This window comes from Centroberyx affinis, unplaced genomic scaffold, assembly GCF_046629955.1.
Source record: "Centroberyx affinis isolate AG114_WGS23_722 - 3 ecotype Tasmania unplaced genomic scaffold, CSIRO-AGI_Caff_v1 ptg000532l_1, whole genome shotgun sequence".
NCBI classification, from domain to species: Eukaryota; Metazoa; Chordata; class Actinopteri; order Beryciformes; family Berycidae; genus Centroberyx; species Centroberyx affinis.
The window spans coordinates 299859-316977 of record NW_027279180.1 but is presented as its reverse complement, the minus strand read 5'-3'; the positions used below and the strand labels follow the sequence as shown (position 1 = coordinate 316977).

Genomic DNA, 17119 nt, shown 5'->3' with positions numbered 1-17119 from the left:
AAAGAACGATTACATGATCACACCACTCCCGGGATAGTAAAAGACATAAATATAGAAAAATATGTTATATATTTATATATATATATATAAAACTAAATATCAGGAGGAAAATCATGGATGTATCAACATATAAACCAAGTGAAAATACAAAATGAGAATAAGAGCACAGCAATGCCCCTGCTTAAAAATCACAGCAGGTCATACAGCAGCAAAGTCCCCCATAGTGTTCTTTGCAGCTATGGAACAGGGGAGGAACAGTCATGTCCTCTTCGCCAAGAGAAGATCCTGACATGAGCGATCTCTATCGACTTCACTCCAAATTAGGAATGAATCCTAGGTAACAACGACTTGATTTCAAGTGAATTTCATATTTCAATTTAAATATCTTAAAAAAATGGACAATTGCCAGACATTTACTGCATTCCGTCGTCGTGACACCACTGTTTCTAGAGATGGGCGTCAGGAGTTCTCTTGCAGAAGAGTGTGTCAAAAGCAAGGTATATAGCTACTGTTTCAGAGTGACCAACACCGGCAGCAGCACTTTCTCGTGACCCAGCAGTAGGAATGATTTCTATTTGGACGGAGTTTCTCGATGTAAAGTGACGAGGGAGGCAGTGGAGAGCTTTATCTTTTCTTCTCTCGCGTTAAAACTGAAAACAGAGCCTCAGGTCCAAGTCTGTAATATACAGGAAGTAAGTTGAATTGCATTTCATTAGTGAGGACCGCTCTCATTATCGCTATATCCAATATGGATTACCTACCATAAAATGGCATTGTATATAAAAGGAAAGATGCAAAATATCACCAAGTAAGTGCTGCTCTGTAGAATATCATAAAATATATCATCCTTAGTTATAATTTGGCTTGACCTTCTGCAGTAAGTGGTCAGACCACACAAGTCAGAACTGAATAACTTCAGAAATGCAAGAATAGCCTCTATCTGTGATATTCCCCTGTGAATCTATGTTTATTTCAGTAACTCCTCTTTTATACTGTCTTTACAGTTTCATAGTAAGTGCTAATTAATGATGGACATTGGGAAATGTTAAATCTTCCCAAAGCCAAGCAAATATCCAACAAGCTCCTGATGGCCTGTGGAAATGAATAGGATTGTTCTGTATTTAATGAGTCTATCTGATTAATCATGGTGTCCTCTCAGTCATCATTTTGGGGTTTTTTTTTAGAAACTGGAAGCAGAAATTGTTAGCATTTGTCAAAAGGGCTAGAAAGACACTAGTGAAAAATCACATGCAGCACCTTCCAAACAGCTTCCTGTGTGTTTAACCAGCTTATAAAATAGTGGCACAAGTGCTTCATGGGTGAACTGCAAGGACAGCAAGTATATGATGCTTCAGATAGCCCTCTAATAATCTACATAAATGGGAGTCAATATACTCCAGTAAGGCTTGCACACATCAGCCTGATTGTGGAGCTTTGCTGAACTTCTCACACACAAATGTGCGATGTAACAGCAAAACTCCACAATTAGGCCAGAATCATGCAAGCCTTTGCTGGTGTATACTGACTTCCCATTTCTGTAGCATTACTTTGTGATTGCTAAACAAACTATCTGGTCTGATTGACTGCTGATAGTCTATTCTAAATCTTTCAGCAACCAGGAAAGAGATTTTAGCAATAGAGTATCGCCAGTGGAGCCCTTCAACTAAACGTGGGTCAATTATCAACTGCATAGTGGCTCTGAAGAGATTTCCAACCAGCCTCAAAACTGGAAAAATAATTTCTTAATGTTTTGAAAAAACTGCATGAGTATTTAGATAATATATATTTTACAAAGATCACTCATAGATCCTTTTAAGGCAACAGCTTCAATGGCTCAATTTACACTGAGACACTGGTAAATATGTGCTTTTACAGACAGAAAAAATTAAAAAAAAAGATTTGGCTTATGCTTTACAAATAGCTTTACTGTCACATGCGTACTACTTAAATCTCTGATGTTCTGTATATGCAAAATAGCATACAGCATCAGAGCCGTCTTAGGCCAGTGCTGCCATAGCAGGTCATGTCAAATACTCTTTCACACTGGAGTAAAAGCAAATCTCTGCTATCAGTCATGGAGGTAGGGTCAGAGAGGCCCAATGCCCTGCCGGTGCTGGGTGGGGTTTGGGTGGGGGTGGGGGGGTGAGGGGGGGGTTGCACAGTGCACAGACAATGTAGATTGTGTAAAGAAAGAAAGAAAGAAGGAGAGAGAGAGAGAGAGAGAGCAGTGAATGCAGCATAACATCACATAGAGCTCGCCACCCGGCTCCGTCTCTCAGTCTAATTACTGAGCTTCCTCTCAGTACGGGACGAGCGGGTTTTTCAAGGCTGGGTCGGAAGGAACCGGTAAGGACCAGGCGGGATACGGAGAGCCCAGTCCTGTCGGCACTAGGAGGGGGCGGAGAAGGGGCTCTGGCTGGAGTTGTGGTTGGAGGACTTGACGATGGTGATGACGCTGGTGGTGGCCACCTTGCCCGGGGAGAGGGGCCCGCGGGTCACAGTCCGGGCGAAGCACTGCAGGGCCTCGTACTTGGCGCGCAGGGCGTCCAGCTCCAGCCGCATGCTGGCGTTCTCGCGGGCGAGCTTGTCCACCTCGTGCTGCAGCTCCGTCTTCTGCCGCTCCAGCTCCTCCTTCTGGGTGACGCGCTTGATGCGGCAGCTGGCGGCGTAGCCCCGGTTCTTCAGGGTGCGCCGGCGCTGCTTCAGCCGCACCACGTCCTCCTTGGTCAGGCCGCGCAGGTGCTGGTTGAGCTCCCGCACCGACATGGCCACCAGCTCGTCGTCGCTGAGCGCCGGGGCATTCTCACCCGCCTCCTTCTTGACCTGCAGGGGGAGGGAGGGAAGAGTGTGGAGCCGATACAGGGGTTAGGGTTAGACTTTTTGGCATTTGAAACATTGTATTTGGAATTGAAAAAAAAATTGACATTGAAAAATAGGACATTGGCATTGAAAACAAAAACTTTACTGAAAAAAAAAACAAAAAAAACAATGGCAATGGAAAGCTTTAATTGAAAATAATATTTATTGGAATTGAAGAAAGAAAATCTGAGCATTGAAAAACTGACAAGAAGAAGAATGCTGGCCAATGTTAAATTTTTCAATACATTTTTTTTCAATGCCAAAAAAAATATTTTTCAAAATACTATTAAATACTATTTTCAATAAATGTTTTTCAATGTCAATGTTTTTTTTTCAGTTAAATTTTTGTTTTCAATGCCATTTTTTTTCAATTCCAAATACGATGGCAACTTCGATGGTAATAAAGTCACTGTATCAGCTCCATAGAAGAGCAGCTCCGCCTCTGAGCGGTAATGAAGTCAAATTAAAGGATTTGCTCTTCAAACTTACCTTTAAAGCTTTGCTTGTTTTGAAATGAGTCGTCATTCCCTGCATGCAAACCACTGGCCTGAATCTCACAGAAGATACACTGAGAAGTGAAAAGAAAAAATTTAAATTACTGAACTGTGTTCACCGATTTGTTAAGTGTTAACATGTAAACATGTGTCACTGCCTATCTGCTGCATCTCCACAGATGTAACCCTGACCTTAGCCTAACCATAACCCCATTAAGCCTAGCCAAGACATTGAATACACTGCTTTTCACCCAATTATGAATAAATTCTCTCAAAAGCAGGGGTTAAAGGAGTACTAAAATATCCTACTCAAGTAGAAGTACTGTAAGCGGTGTAAAAATCTACTTAAGTAAAAGCAAAAATAGCTCATTTAAAATGTACACAGAGTAACTTTTACTGAGTTACTTTTTAGAAAAGAGAACATTGTCATATGTGATCTTTTCCATGCAATTCTAAAAGGATGAGAGGAGATTTTAGATTCTTTTAATTGGAAAAAATATAAATTACAAAATAAAGTGCACAAAGTACTGCAAATGGCTCCACAATTGGCCAATTTATGATGCTATGATGAGAGCCTTCAAAATGTGTACTCTGTAATGCATGTGATTTAAAATGTAGCCAAGTACAATACTTCAGCAAAAATCTACTTCAGTTAAAGTAAAATGATTGACTTAAATACTCAAAAGATGGAGCTACTCCATCACAGTAACGGGAGTAAAGGTACTGAGTTACTTCCACCTTTGCTCTGAAGATACCACAACAACATTCCAGGGTTACGTCATGTGTCAATATTTGGGTGTGTGTGCGGATTAGTGCCAGAGCTGCCAGCAGAGGGCAGCACAACACCATTAGACGCTTGTACTGTTGAGCGTCCGTATTTACTTGGTGGAGGAGGAGGACTTTGACAATGTAGTTCACTAGACCAAGCAAGATTAGAAACAGGCCGCCTCTCTCTCCCCACACAACTTTGTGTTAAGCTCTCTGCCTAAGTGATTTTGCCAAGGCAGTTTTTAGAAAAGCCTCTCTCTGCTCGGTACAGTGACACACACATGCTTTGGAGACTGCTGCCATGGCCAAAAAAAGAGAGATCCCTGTGCTGTGATCCTGTGAGAGGCGCACATCCCCCCCCCCCCCAAAGGCTCCATTTCAGGACCTGCACACCAGGCCGACTGTCTGCGAGCGCACTGTTCCATGCTAGACTGCTGCCATGGCAACGCCCTGCAAATGGGCGTGGGAGTGTGAGTCACATGGTCACCAAAAGGGTAAACAAGTCTCATTCATAACCCCAACATAACCTATACACAGCAGATATAACTTGTGTTGATAACCTAAAGGCATCCTGTATACAAAAACAGAGTCTCCACTTAGCTATGACCTTTTACTTTTTTTTACTTTTACTTCCCTAAAACCCAATTTCTCACGTAGTTCGTTCCTCTGGTCTGATGACTGTACAGAGACAGAGCCAACGCACGCCGCTGTCCGTCTCCTCATCACAGACATTTATCAGCAGTGGTAAAACAGGCCATCACATCAGCATAACATTTAAAGTTATGCTGAACTTTACAGGGCAGCAGATACGCATGTGGAAAATTCCTGAAGATAGAGTGTCACAGAGAAATAGTTTCCTTTATAGTCACTGATTTATTTTTGCTTTGAGACAATGTACTCTATCGATTCGGGGCTGTGTCTCGTTGGTTGGATCCTCTTACACTGGGCTTTCCTGAGCCGCTCCATGCCCTTATTTAACTCTAGTGGTTATATTTAGCCCACTGTGCTGACACAAATTTCTGCCAGCTAAACAATTTAAGTGAGCATGCGATAAGTGATACCTCAGTAAGTGGGCAAATATTTTCTGCAGTCCGGTTAGCTGCAGCTTTCTTGGAAAGAACCACTCTGGGTGTGGCTATTCTTTTGGGGATGTTAATTGTAGATATGCCTGTAAATACATCCAGATATTACAGGGCTTTGCTATTGTTGGTGATGTGCAGTTGCTGAATGAAAGCAATAGTGCAATGAATATGAAAAACTATAAATTTGTCAGACCCAAAACATGAAATCATCATTGTGACAATGGCGTAAACTCAATCTGTAACAACACTGATATGCAGTTGTTTATGTATTTATGGTGTTTTTGTCACAGACAGATAAGGGAGGGAGAAGGGAACCTCAGACAATCCTCACTTGGAAAATAAACATGAAGAAACAGATGAAAAATAGATGTACTGACTAAACTGTTAAATCTAGAACCACATCAATTCCTGCTTGGAAATTCAGAACATATGGTGCTCTCTTTGATGGTTCTTCATTCATTTTGCAAAATGAACAACAAAGAACTGCATAATTGAGATGGTGGAGGCATCAAACAAGAACCAAAATACAAGATTCCTCGACCCAAACGGCCTAATTTAAGCAGTGTTGCGTCAGAGGGGGTCCCTGGGTATATTCCTTGCAAAGATTATGGAAAAGTGGTGTGGGGCCTCCCTCTCTCAATACAAGAGGCCTCCAACTTAAACCAAGAGGCCATGTTGTTTCCATGAAATTCTTTAAGCATGTGCTTATGTTTTTGCAACTGGCCAAGGGATGAGGTTTCCTGATCAAGATGCCAAAGTTTCTTCAAAGAAGGATCGCAATTGCATTACACAGCCAAATCCGTTCTTTTATCATTTTGTCACACAAAAGTGATGGGCATGTTTCACAAATAACCTTCGCTTTTGACTATACTCAAGAAAACAGTTTCTCCTATTCAGCTTTTCATAATGGTAAGAAAAGAAGTCTGGGAAAATACCTCAAAGAAAAGCCACAGATGGTGGATAAAGAATGGTTAACAGAACCGCATTCCTGAGTGAACACACATGTGCAAACCCTCACACACACACACACACACACACACACACACACACACAGGCAGGTCTTCATTTGAGAGGGTACATGCAGTCAGAATATGTCCTGCTATGCACCCGGCTCTGGGGGTGGAGTTCAGACAATCCCACTTGTAAAACCACTGCTGTGAAATTCTTAACATGTCTGGAATTCAGAAGCGTCTCACATCTTTCACTTGCCCAAACAAATCAAATGTAGTGTGTATGCACGTGTGCGTGTAAAGTCAGGGACCACAACCTTGCTTGGTGGGTGATATTTAAAAAGAAAACTGTCTATCTTTCACTTTGTTTTTCGTAAACATTACCAATGTTTCACACCTCGAGTTGTCTCTTGTGAACGATGAGCCATGATCAAAACCAAACTGTGTTTCTCACAACACTGTAATCACTAATTTATAACTCAACTGTAACATTATCACAACAACGCAGATAACTGACAAGCGATCAAATGAGACTAACTGACCGATCACTATTACAAGCACCATGCACACAACATTACATGGCAATGGATGTTTGTCAAGCCACTGTTCCATTTGATGTGGGAAGCAGCATTTTTTCTGGTAAACCTGCTCCTTGGGCTTTGGATGTGCACACTGCTTTGAAGAGAAATTGTCCCTTTCAAGACTATTTTTAAGAAGGGCAGAACCAAACAAAGACAGAACTCTGTGTTCAAATTGTGTAACTGCTCTGTAAAAACAAATTTATGAAACATATGGGCAAACTCCATATTTGAGCTCATGAAGTGAGACAAAATCAATTCAATAAACGTATGTGGTGTTTGTCCACTAACAAAAAAAAAATGGGATTCCAGCCTGTTTTTGTAAGTCAAGCATCTGCTCAAGTTCAAGGCTATACTTCAGTTATGGCAGGTAACACTTTGGGGCCCAGCCTTCTCCTAAAATAAACAGTATATCAAAGACTCAGGTACTCATGCTCCAGTGATAAATGCAGTGTCGGCTTGTCTGGGCTATTTGTTTTTCTTCTCTTTTTGTTTCAATTTGGGAGCAGCCTGTGCAGAGAGCAGACTTGTCGCTGCCCTTCACAGCCAGCTGCTAGGTTCCTCTGAGAAAGCTCACACTCCCTTCTGCTGCTCTTGTGCGTTTCTCAGGGAGGTGGAGAGACTTTGCTTCAGACTGGGGGGGCGCTGCGCTCTGCTCTTTCTCCAGCGCAGCACATTTGGTGGGATATTATGTGAAGGAAATGGAGAGCATAGCTGAGCGGTGAGTCATGCGGTTTACTGGTAAAAACGACGACCAGCGGCAGGGAATCACACCCTCCCGATCTGACGTTTCCTGGAAAATCCCGTTGTTTCGCAGGGAGGAAGGAAAAGTACAGAGAACCTTGGAAATGGTTGGCATGACCACCGGAACTTTTGTGCGGAAAGGGAGGAGAGGAGCTCGCTTAGCGTCTGAGCAAAGCTATTCTCCCAACCGGGGACACAGGGATTCAAAGGAATGTCAAGTATGCAAAAAACAAGGACATACCTGTCCCATTTTTACTACCTGGGTGCCATTCATGTGAGAAGAAAAGGGGGAAATATGAATATGGTGCCAAAAAAAACACCAAAAAAATGACAGTTCTTCTATTACACATTACATCACCTCTCATATTTTCCTATAAGAAATACCAATGGAGAGCAAGGCTTGTTTATGCACGACTCCAGTTGAAAATTCAATTATTAATCCAGTCCTGCCATCCAAGCATTAAAGGCGGGATCCAGACTTAGTCTATGGTACTACCTGTGACATCATCGTGGCCCTACTATTGGCTTTGTTTATGTTTAGTTCCTTGAAATGAAGACAAGTTTCTCTTTCAAATTGACTGGCTGAGGCATTGGCACAAGGACAGAGAGGATGTGACAGCAAAGCACAAATTTCGAACGTGGTTAGAGAGCATAAATTGTTTGTTTATATTGCTGCAAACACTAAAGCTGAATAGCAACAGTGGAGTCTGAAAGTTGCCAAGAAAATGATCTTCACATCAGCAAGTCCCACCCATGAAGAATCAATGAGGAATTCCCAATAATTTAAATACTCAAAAATCCTCTGAGCCTCTGAATCCTCTGATCCCGCCTCTGAGCAACACTGTTCCCTATTACAAGTGAGAAGTATCTGTATTTTCTCGCATATTATACATCTTAATAACACGCTCCCACAGAAAAGAAACAAACCAAAAACTGAAAAAAAAAACCTAGTCACTTTCCTTTTGAGACAGTCTTCTCATAGCCTTGACCAGAGTGTGGTGAAAGCTCTGGTTTGAGATCCAGGAATTCTGACAGAAAAGCAGGAAAAGGCAGGATGCAAATCACTGTGGGTGGCAGACTGAGCAGTATACTAAGCTATTTGTGGTGATGACAGTGTGTGTTTCTCTCTCATGCCCCAGACAGCACATAGATGTCAGTGGGACACTTGGGATGGATGTACAGCAGTCCTATACACACAACTATGCCTTATAGCCTGTATAAAGTCTGCTTCCCATGTTCATCTGCGTATAAAATCGTCGCCTTTCAAAGTCAATCAATTCTCAACATCTTTTTCCAGTAAGAAGGGCAAAGCACATCATAGGGAACGTGTTCCCTGTGAGTCATAGCATCACCAACCACAGCTATTTCACTTTCACAATACTCCCCCACAAAAACATTTGAAATCCTACATCACTTAAGTACAGGTTTCTTCATCCTTCACCACTGACCGGCAAAATGAGAAACGCTATCTGAACATTGCTCCTGCTCAGGGGCAGATCTCCCCTATATGCCTCGTCATCGTCACACTACTGAGTTGGTGAAATGAGTCAGCCTGTGTTACTCCCGTGTCCCAAGAAGACATCATCATCATCACACTGGCGATTGAACCACATGTTAGCCTCATGACAGAGCGGTGCACACGCTCCCACCGCCTCTCTAAAAGCAGCAGACACTAAAGCACTTCACTGTAGAAACAACAGTGATTCAAACAAACTCCTCAGACAAAACTCTGTGGTCATCTAAGTGAAAAAGGTTACCGAAAGGCAAATATTTTCCATATATAAATCACGATGACCATAAAAGGTCATGAGTCCAAGTCATTAACAAAAAAGACATAGCTCATCCAGTGATGTGGTAAACAAAAAGGGCAAACAATGACCCCCAATCAGTGATAATCAAACAAAAACAAAAGTCAATCACATTTTGATGAAGACATTCATTTCAGCTGTTTCCCTATCCTCACCAAAGTTTGGTTCTCACTGTGATGTGTGAATTTACATTATAAAGAGTTATGTTCACTTAAAAAGGTGAGTTAACTCCACAACAGGTAAACCAAGTTCAACTGGGTTTACCCTCCACTACATGTCATGTCAAGCATCAAAATAATACAAATATAATGAAGTCCCAAATCTACCAGGGCAGAGAGATATTTTGAGCAACATAGCAGCTTTTTTTCATTCAATTTCCAAACTTCAGCAGTTAAAACTTCAAAGTTTTAACTGCTTTTATTGTCAAATCAGCACAAAAACAGCAACACAAGAACTTGGCTACAGCATTGCATAGCCTAAATTTGTCTCTCAGTCCAGCCACTTTGCTGAGTAGCAACATTGGCACTTGCAATGGCATACTTTGTTTTATTATTTGTTGAAAAAAACAAAACAATTTCTTATTGTTCTAGCTTGATATCGGGGTTACTTTTGGATGCTTTGAAAGCATACAGGCCCTTTGTTGTCTAATGAAACACAGCCTAGAAAGCGTTTTGTTATCCTAGACATGTAGCTAATGTTATTGTGGAAACGTGTTGTTTGGTTACGGCTTGTTTCTTGTGTGCGGGTCCTGCCCTGTGTCCTCCTGGTGGTCTGACTTCACACCGTGCCCTTTGTCCCACAAGTCTAAAATGCAGACCACGTGTTGTTTCCAATGTCAAAAGTAGACCGATAGTTTGCGTTATAGCAGCCTACATTAAACGCGCGCTTTCAAATAGGCTCCTAATTAAAGTTGATTGGAAAACACTTCTATCGGAATTTGTATCAATACGCCAGTCAGTATATTTCACTCCCAATTTTTTTCAGAACCAATTGAGTTCCAGTGCTGAAAGTAGACAATCCCGACGAAAAATAACTATAATATTCCTATTACGATTTAAAATGTTTATGTGTTGCTCAATAATTAGTTTATAGTGACTATATCGTACATTATGGTATTTCCCCCCCTATTATTACTATGGGATATTCTCTGTATAATTTCTTTTACCTACAGATGCTGGATGATATTTTAACTTTTCCAGCGCTTTTTACATAGTAGCCTAACTCTCTAAATATATATAGGCTATATAATTGATTAGTGTTCTTCGTAAAGGGATACCTGGGAATATTGATTCGCTGTCCCAGTTCACCCACATAGATTAATTTGCCAAATTATCAGGAGCGATGACTATTTAAATGACTGGGTTTTAGCAGATCAATTAGTAAGAAAATAGTTACTCTAAATGTTTTTCTAAGTTTCTACTTAATTTTCACGTCCTCTGGCGACTAGCGGAGCGCTAAGCCACTTATTTCTGGCATTATGTTAGGTTACTCCAACACATCCAACACGTGTCCACACAGCTAAAACAATCTAATAAGTCAACACAACCATATGTTTAGATAACCAGGATCAAAACTTATCCTACATGTAGGGCGTGTGTACATACGTCCGTCTGCATGCGTGAATATGTCACCGTGAGAACTTGAGCAATCTAGAAAGGAATGTCAAAACATTATTCCCAAAAAAACAACCTCACCTCTTGAACGCGGATATCTGTGGCGGGAATGCGTAAAATCTTGCGGAGCAGATTTCCGACAGAGGGGCTTGAAGTAACTTGACACAATTGGTGAAAAAGCGTCCGGCGCACGAACAGCAGTGTATCCCCGTACTAAATTAACTACAAAACAACAACAATGTACCAACATTCCACGCTCTGCTTCCGCAAGCACTCACGTCACCGATTCCTCGTGACCGCCCCCTCCATTCATGAAAATAACTTTGTGCTGACGTCAGTCTGGGGAGGGGGGCCGGGGGAGGCCAGAAATAGAAGATAGTTACAGCTGGCGAATGCTTTTGCTTACTTTACAAAACTAATGTCTAAAACAAACTCAGTTGATGTTACCAACCGTAGGCAGGATTACCCAACATACTCCCAAGATGAAAAGAGTCAAGTGTCAAAATCAGCTTAGCTAGCTCTCTGTTGGGCAACTGTGGTGGAGATAACCCTAGGCCTACTGAAACTACCACAACTGTTCACAACCCCCCTCCTCCATAAGTAGTCTCGCTTTATGGCCGGGTCTACACTACAAGGAATTCAAAAATGTGCATTAACTCAGAGAGAGCAGCGACCTCCTCCCTCCATCTGACTTGGGAGCCAAGCAGCAGCAGCATTCCACTGCAGAGGAAAGTATGTGGCATAGTAGCCCAGCAGTCACAGGATTTCTCTTATTTTAGGATGCACGTCACAGGCTATTCTGGGTAATTAACTACTGAAAGAAAATGTATTAAGTCAGGAGCCTGTAAGGATAACCACCCTCAATATGGGTTTCCCTGTAAACTGATCAGATGTCAAAAGGCTGTAGCTGTCTCACGTGTTTGTAGCTTATAGTGCGTTTTAAAGGCCGATGCAGCATATTTACACTACAACACTGCAGCCTACACAGCTCACACAGACATGGTAGAAAAAGAAGAGAAAACATGCTTACTTGTTTCCATTTTTCTTCTGACGGAACAAGCAGTGGATTAAAGAGCAGATTTATAAAAACTGAAAATAAGCAACGAAACAAACCATACGTTTCTTGTTGAATATGTTGTCTAAGCTAGGCCCACATCAATCTATTTAGCAGCTCAAAAAAGTATGGATAATAATGTTATCCATAAGTGAATCAATTAGTCCACACTTGTGCTCAGCTATGCTGAAGCAGGCTTTGAGATGTGCTGAGGGGACCTGAGGTCAGATTTGTAGAAAGGAAGAAGTGCAAGTTAAAAAAAAAAAAAAACAATGTTGTTCAAAACACCAAACAATCGGAGGACTGTAACAAGATACTCACAAACACCAAAACCTTTATAACTCATGCATGGAGTTGGTAAGCATGTTTATAAGAGGTTGTGGTATACCAAGTTGTATACACCATTATGTGATAGACCATGTCGGCATGCACCAAGTAAAGCCAAACTTGACATTTTGATTAATAACCTACTTGACCCTGGAACCTGTGTACCAAACTGATTAAATCAGATTGGCCAGATGGAGGGTATACATTTTGATATTTAGGTTCCAAGTTTCTTGATGAGTATAGTTAGGTCAGTCTATAGATCAGTCATGGACATCTGTCCAGTAATGCCATGTTTATTTATCCCTTCAGGCCAAAAGAAGCAACTTAATAGAATAATTTTTGTTCCACAGACGATTCTGGTTTTTGTTTCATAGCTCCGTGTTGAACGGTTGTAAAGAAAAGTCGATGGATGGACAACAGAGAAAACACAGGCACACAAATACAGACATGCACATCACCTCAGACGTAAGATTTAATGTCAACCATAGTATAAAGTATAACTCTTAGTAAGATTGCTAGTGTGACAATTTAGCCTAAAAGAAACAAAGTGGTGAATACTTACTTAGAGATTTCTCTTTTATTTGAAGTTTCTACCTTCATACAGATTTCCAGTTTAATAGATCAATAGATGTCAGACAAAAAACATGAACAATGGATATTCTTTTAATTCAATTACAGAAACACACCCTTACACAATGGACACAGTTTTACTTCCAACTAAACGGACAAATTTGTAGGAATTCATGTGATTTACCTGGGTTCTGTGCCAGGTCGGTGTGGAGTTTCAGTTACAATGCTCATGCATTACCGCCAGTGACTCAACAGATGAACTTCTTCCTTTGAACCGCATGTGGGATCAATTGAACGCTGGTGATGTGTTAGATTCTTTCATCTGCACTGGAGTGTGTTTGGAGTTGAAAGCAAATAAACTTCATCAGATGAGTAATCATTTAACTTTGTGGTCTGGTTTGCTTGTTCCACCTTTGTCTTGACCACAAGCAGCAGCATATCATTTCCTCTGTGTAGTCTTCCTCTAATGAGTTAAATGCACGCATAATTGATGTGCTGTGATGTAAGGTAAGCCTACTGGATTATACTCAGCTTGTGTTCAACTGAGTTATCTTCAACTCTGTACCTTTACGAGTTGCTTTATTTGATGTTTTCATAGTATCTGATCCTCACCCCCCCAGTTGGTCACCAAGGCAACTTGCCGAATTGTTCCAACTGGCCGACAGGGCTCGTTGGCCGACCGCTGTCTGGCAGACGGGCATTTTGGTCTTGTGTTCTGCTTCCACTGCTTGTCACTCCCTGTGTCTTTACTCACTGTAAGGTCATTTTTTTATTTAAAATATTTGTGTAATAATGCCTATTTCTATACCCTAATCTGTTATAGAATCTGTTATTAAATGCTATGAGTATTTGTGTTTGTGAATCAATTTGCTACTAGATATTTTAACGAAAACACTGGCACTTTGCAGGGAAGGACATGCTATTGTAAGCCTTGCAACTCTAGGTAGTGTACCAAGTCACAATTTTGAGATGAGATGAGATGAGATGAGATGAGATGAGATGAGATGAGATGAGATGAGATGAGATGAGATGAGATAGTAACAGGATACAGCACAGAACAAAATAGAATATAAACAGAAAAATAGAATATTAAGAATATAGCAATGCACAATAACAATGCAAAATGTACATTAGCACATCATCTTCCGGATCTCACAGTGCCTGGATAAGCGTGTGACACTGAAGCCAATCACGTCATCAGTGTCCTGCAGAGTCTCTCGGGACACAATATCAGCCGTCGGTCACAGTAAACAAGAAAGGCAGAATAGGAGAGAGAAAGTTTCTGCAGGTCTACCGATGATGTTTTCGATCAGTCAGATCTCCAGTTGCTCAGTCAATGGCATACCACACACCATTGTCCATGTGGCGTAGGTGACCTGAAATAAACCCTTTGTGTCCAACAAAACAAAAACAGAAACCATGTGCTGCAGACTTGTCAGGGTTTTCATTAAATCAACTAGTTGTGGGGTCTGGGTTCCTACAGCCGGTTTTGGGTTACAGGAAGTAAAATTGAGTCACTAATCTTGCTCCTTTCTGACTCAGACTGTTGTACCCAGAAATGTGATCTGGCACAAAGGGGCCCCCCGTTATAAAGGATCTTTTTTTTCCCTCCAAAGACTCAAAAATATTAGTGAGTAAAAGGTTGATATTGACAACACAGACTTAATTCATTTCTTTTACTTTTTTTTTTTCGTTTTACTGAAATAATAGGCCCACGAATGAGTCAAGTATATGGATAAACATTCATATAAATCATGAATCACAATTTCTTTCCAAATGCTGTTACGATATTTAGGGAGAGCTAACTGAAAATGCCTGAACACACTAGACAGTTCCTTCTGGCGTAGCGTTGGCCGTACGTCATTTCAAAAGAAACACAATTGTTTTTGCAGATTTGCGGACTTCCCATATGACACAGGATTTAATTTGGAGGACTGACTGAACATTCCACTGACTTCACCAAAATGTGTTTCATATGAAAACACTTTACGTAACAAGTTGGCAGGTTAACATTGCATGGAAACATACATAGTGAGGTTACTGTAGTAGTAGTAGTAGTGGAAGTTTTTAAAGGCTGATATTCACCAGCGCTCTGTAAGATTCTCTACCATAGTCATTTTGGGGTTTTTTTTGCTGTTGGACACTAGCAAGCAATAATACTGCTACCCTGATGGGACATTTCATTTAAACCTAATAGTAAAGAATATCCCATTTCTATACCAGATAACAAGTCCCAACACTGCCATACTCCATGAACCGGACTAAATGTGGACATCATTAAAGATGGCAAAGGTTTGAAGGCCCCACTTTGTTCTCCTCAACACATGGAATTTTTTGAAGCATGACAGTGTCCAAACTTGCGCTTCTGCATTTTTTAAGTGTGTAAAATTTTTTAATCACCATGATAGTCCCCAGACTTTAGAAATTGTCTGAGGAAATATGACTAAGGAAATTTTGCGTCTTCCTCCTTTTGGTTTAGATTTGATGGTGTACTTTTGTGTCACGATTGAATGGACTTTCAATTTACTGTGTTATGGGCTGTATGGAAATGTACTGTATGTGCAACGTTAAATGATAAAGTTGCTGTCCCTGTGTCTGTCCGGTCTTATTCCTGTTCTGCTGAGCGGGCTTTAACGAAGCCAGCACTGCAAATCGTACCTTTATCACAGCTGATGATTTCCTTTAGGTTTAGGTCTTGCTTTGTAAGGTTTAGTCTTTGTTTTGCTATTTCACTTGCACAAATGATAAACCCACTGAAAACAAAGAGGACACAACTTCCTATGGGTCACTGACAGTACACATACATTAACAAACACAAACACACATGCATTAAAGAATAGATGCACCCAGGTATATAATACCTACTGTATGTTAATCCTGTCCAGAAAGCTGGCTATTTCCCATGAGGCCACACTTTGCCTGGGCATTGACTTTACTCTATCATTAATTCATGTTAATTTATGTCCATTAATTGAGAAGCTACCTTGGGGAGATAGTGATAACTTTGTCAGCTCAGTGCAGTAGATGTAGACTACTGCCCCCCTGTGTTAAATCACTGGAATTGAATCTTGTAAGCCGGCATGCAATTTGTTGAGTTGTTATTGGCATTGGGTTTTCTCTGATAACTAACTTATACCCTTCTTTGATGTATGAGGCTTGTCGTCATTTTTTAATCTCTTTTTATTGCTCCTCTTTGTGCTTTTATTTTGTCAAACAGGAGCACAGCAAGTGATTCATCTTTAAATCTAAATGGGTTGAAGTATGCAGTAAGATAAACAACACCCATACTGGATTTATAATCTTTTACTGTCTTCAGGAATGATTATTTTGTGGAGGATATTAGAAACATATTACTTGATGAGACTGTCCTACATTTTCATTCAGTGTAAGGCTGACACAAATTTGACTTCAGATACAAGACACAATACTGTCTGCATTATTTTCCTATACCAGTTTGATTTTTCTATTTTTTTTCATTCAATTTTAGATTTAAGTAGTAAAGCTAGCTTGTACTTTGCAAGTTGCCTCAAGCCTTAACTATAAATATCTAAAATAGAAAATGGATAATGGAATAATTAGAAAATGGATGAGTGGTGCAAATAATTAATCTCATGGATGGTAATCTGTGTAAAGGGCATCTTTTGGAACCAAATGTTTGCATATCACCCATATATTATTCATCTATTATTCTGTTAATTACAGGCTTATTACACCATGTATTATTAAAAGTTTTTGCGTACAGAGTGGTCATACACACACCTTCCAGCCCTGTAAAAGTGACTGGAGAGCTGGGGTCTGTGAGTAGGATAACATTGTATGTAAGATCTCCACTATAGGTGTCAGGAATATGGACTTGTTGCTTCTACTATTTCTGATAGATGTGGAAGAGATAGAGTGAAGAATTGTCATCCAAGGGAAGAACAACCAAAGTGTCTACAGTGGCAAATCATAGATCAAATCAACAGTGTCCACACATGAATAAGGAGAGAGCGGTTAAATACGGGAGAAGGGGGCTAAACTGAAGCAGAGCAGGCATTCTTCTCATTTTAGGCTCAAGGATGGTCAGTAGACTGGATTAGTCTGAAGGAGTGGGGTGTAAATTATCTATTTTTTTTAATCATTATTATCATTAGAAGAAGAAGAAGAAGAAGAAAGGCAGACTTTTAATTTTGTATTTCTGTAACTGTTACCTAGTGACAGTAGGTGGCGGTATGCACTTTCATTTTGATTGGCGAACCCTTCAAACTCAAAGAAGAAGAAGCCGTCATGGCA

General features: G+C 40.6%; 1 protein-coding gene across 1 annotated transcript; it reads right to left on the bottom strand.

Annotated features, from left to right (window-relative positions):
• Window positions 1-38: 38 nt before the first annotated feature.
• Window positions 39-11101, bottom strand: mafk (v-maf avian musculoaponeurotic fibrosarcoma oncogene homolog K). The gene is made up of 3 exons (XM_071517858.1): window positions 10978-11101; window positions 3349-3427; window positions 39-2823 (listed from the first exon to the last, which is right to left on the bottom strand). The coding sequence occupies exons 2-3, from the start codon at window positions 3391-3393 to the stop codon at window positions 2389-2391; spliced, it is 480 nt and encodes a 159-aa protein (XP_071373959.1). The 5' UTR covers window positions 3394-3427; window positions 10978-11101; the 3' UTR covers window positions 39-2388.
• Between the last annotated feature and the right edge of the window lie 6018 nt (window positions 11102-17119).

Bases quoted from the DNA above. Each gene is read 5' to 3' on its own strand.
- mafk (XM_071517858.1), bottom strand. From the start codon at position 3,393: ATGCAGGGAATGACGACTCATTTCAAAACAAGCAAAGCTTTAAAG. The intron at 2,824-3,348 runs GTAAGTTTGAAG...CTCCCCCTGCAG, and splicing joins AAACAAGCAAAGCTTTAAAG to GTCAAGAAGGAGGCGGGTGA.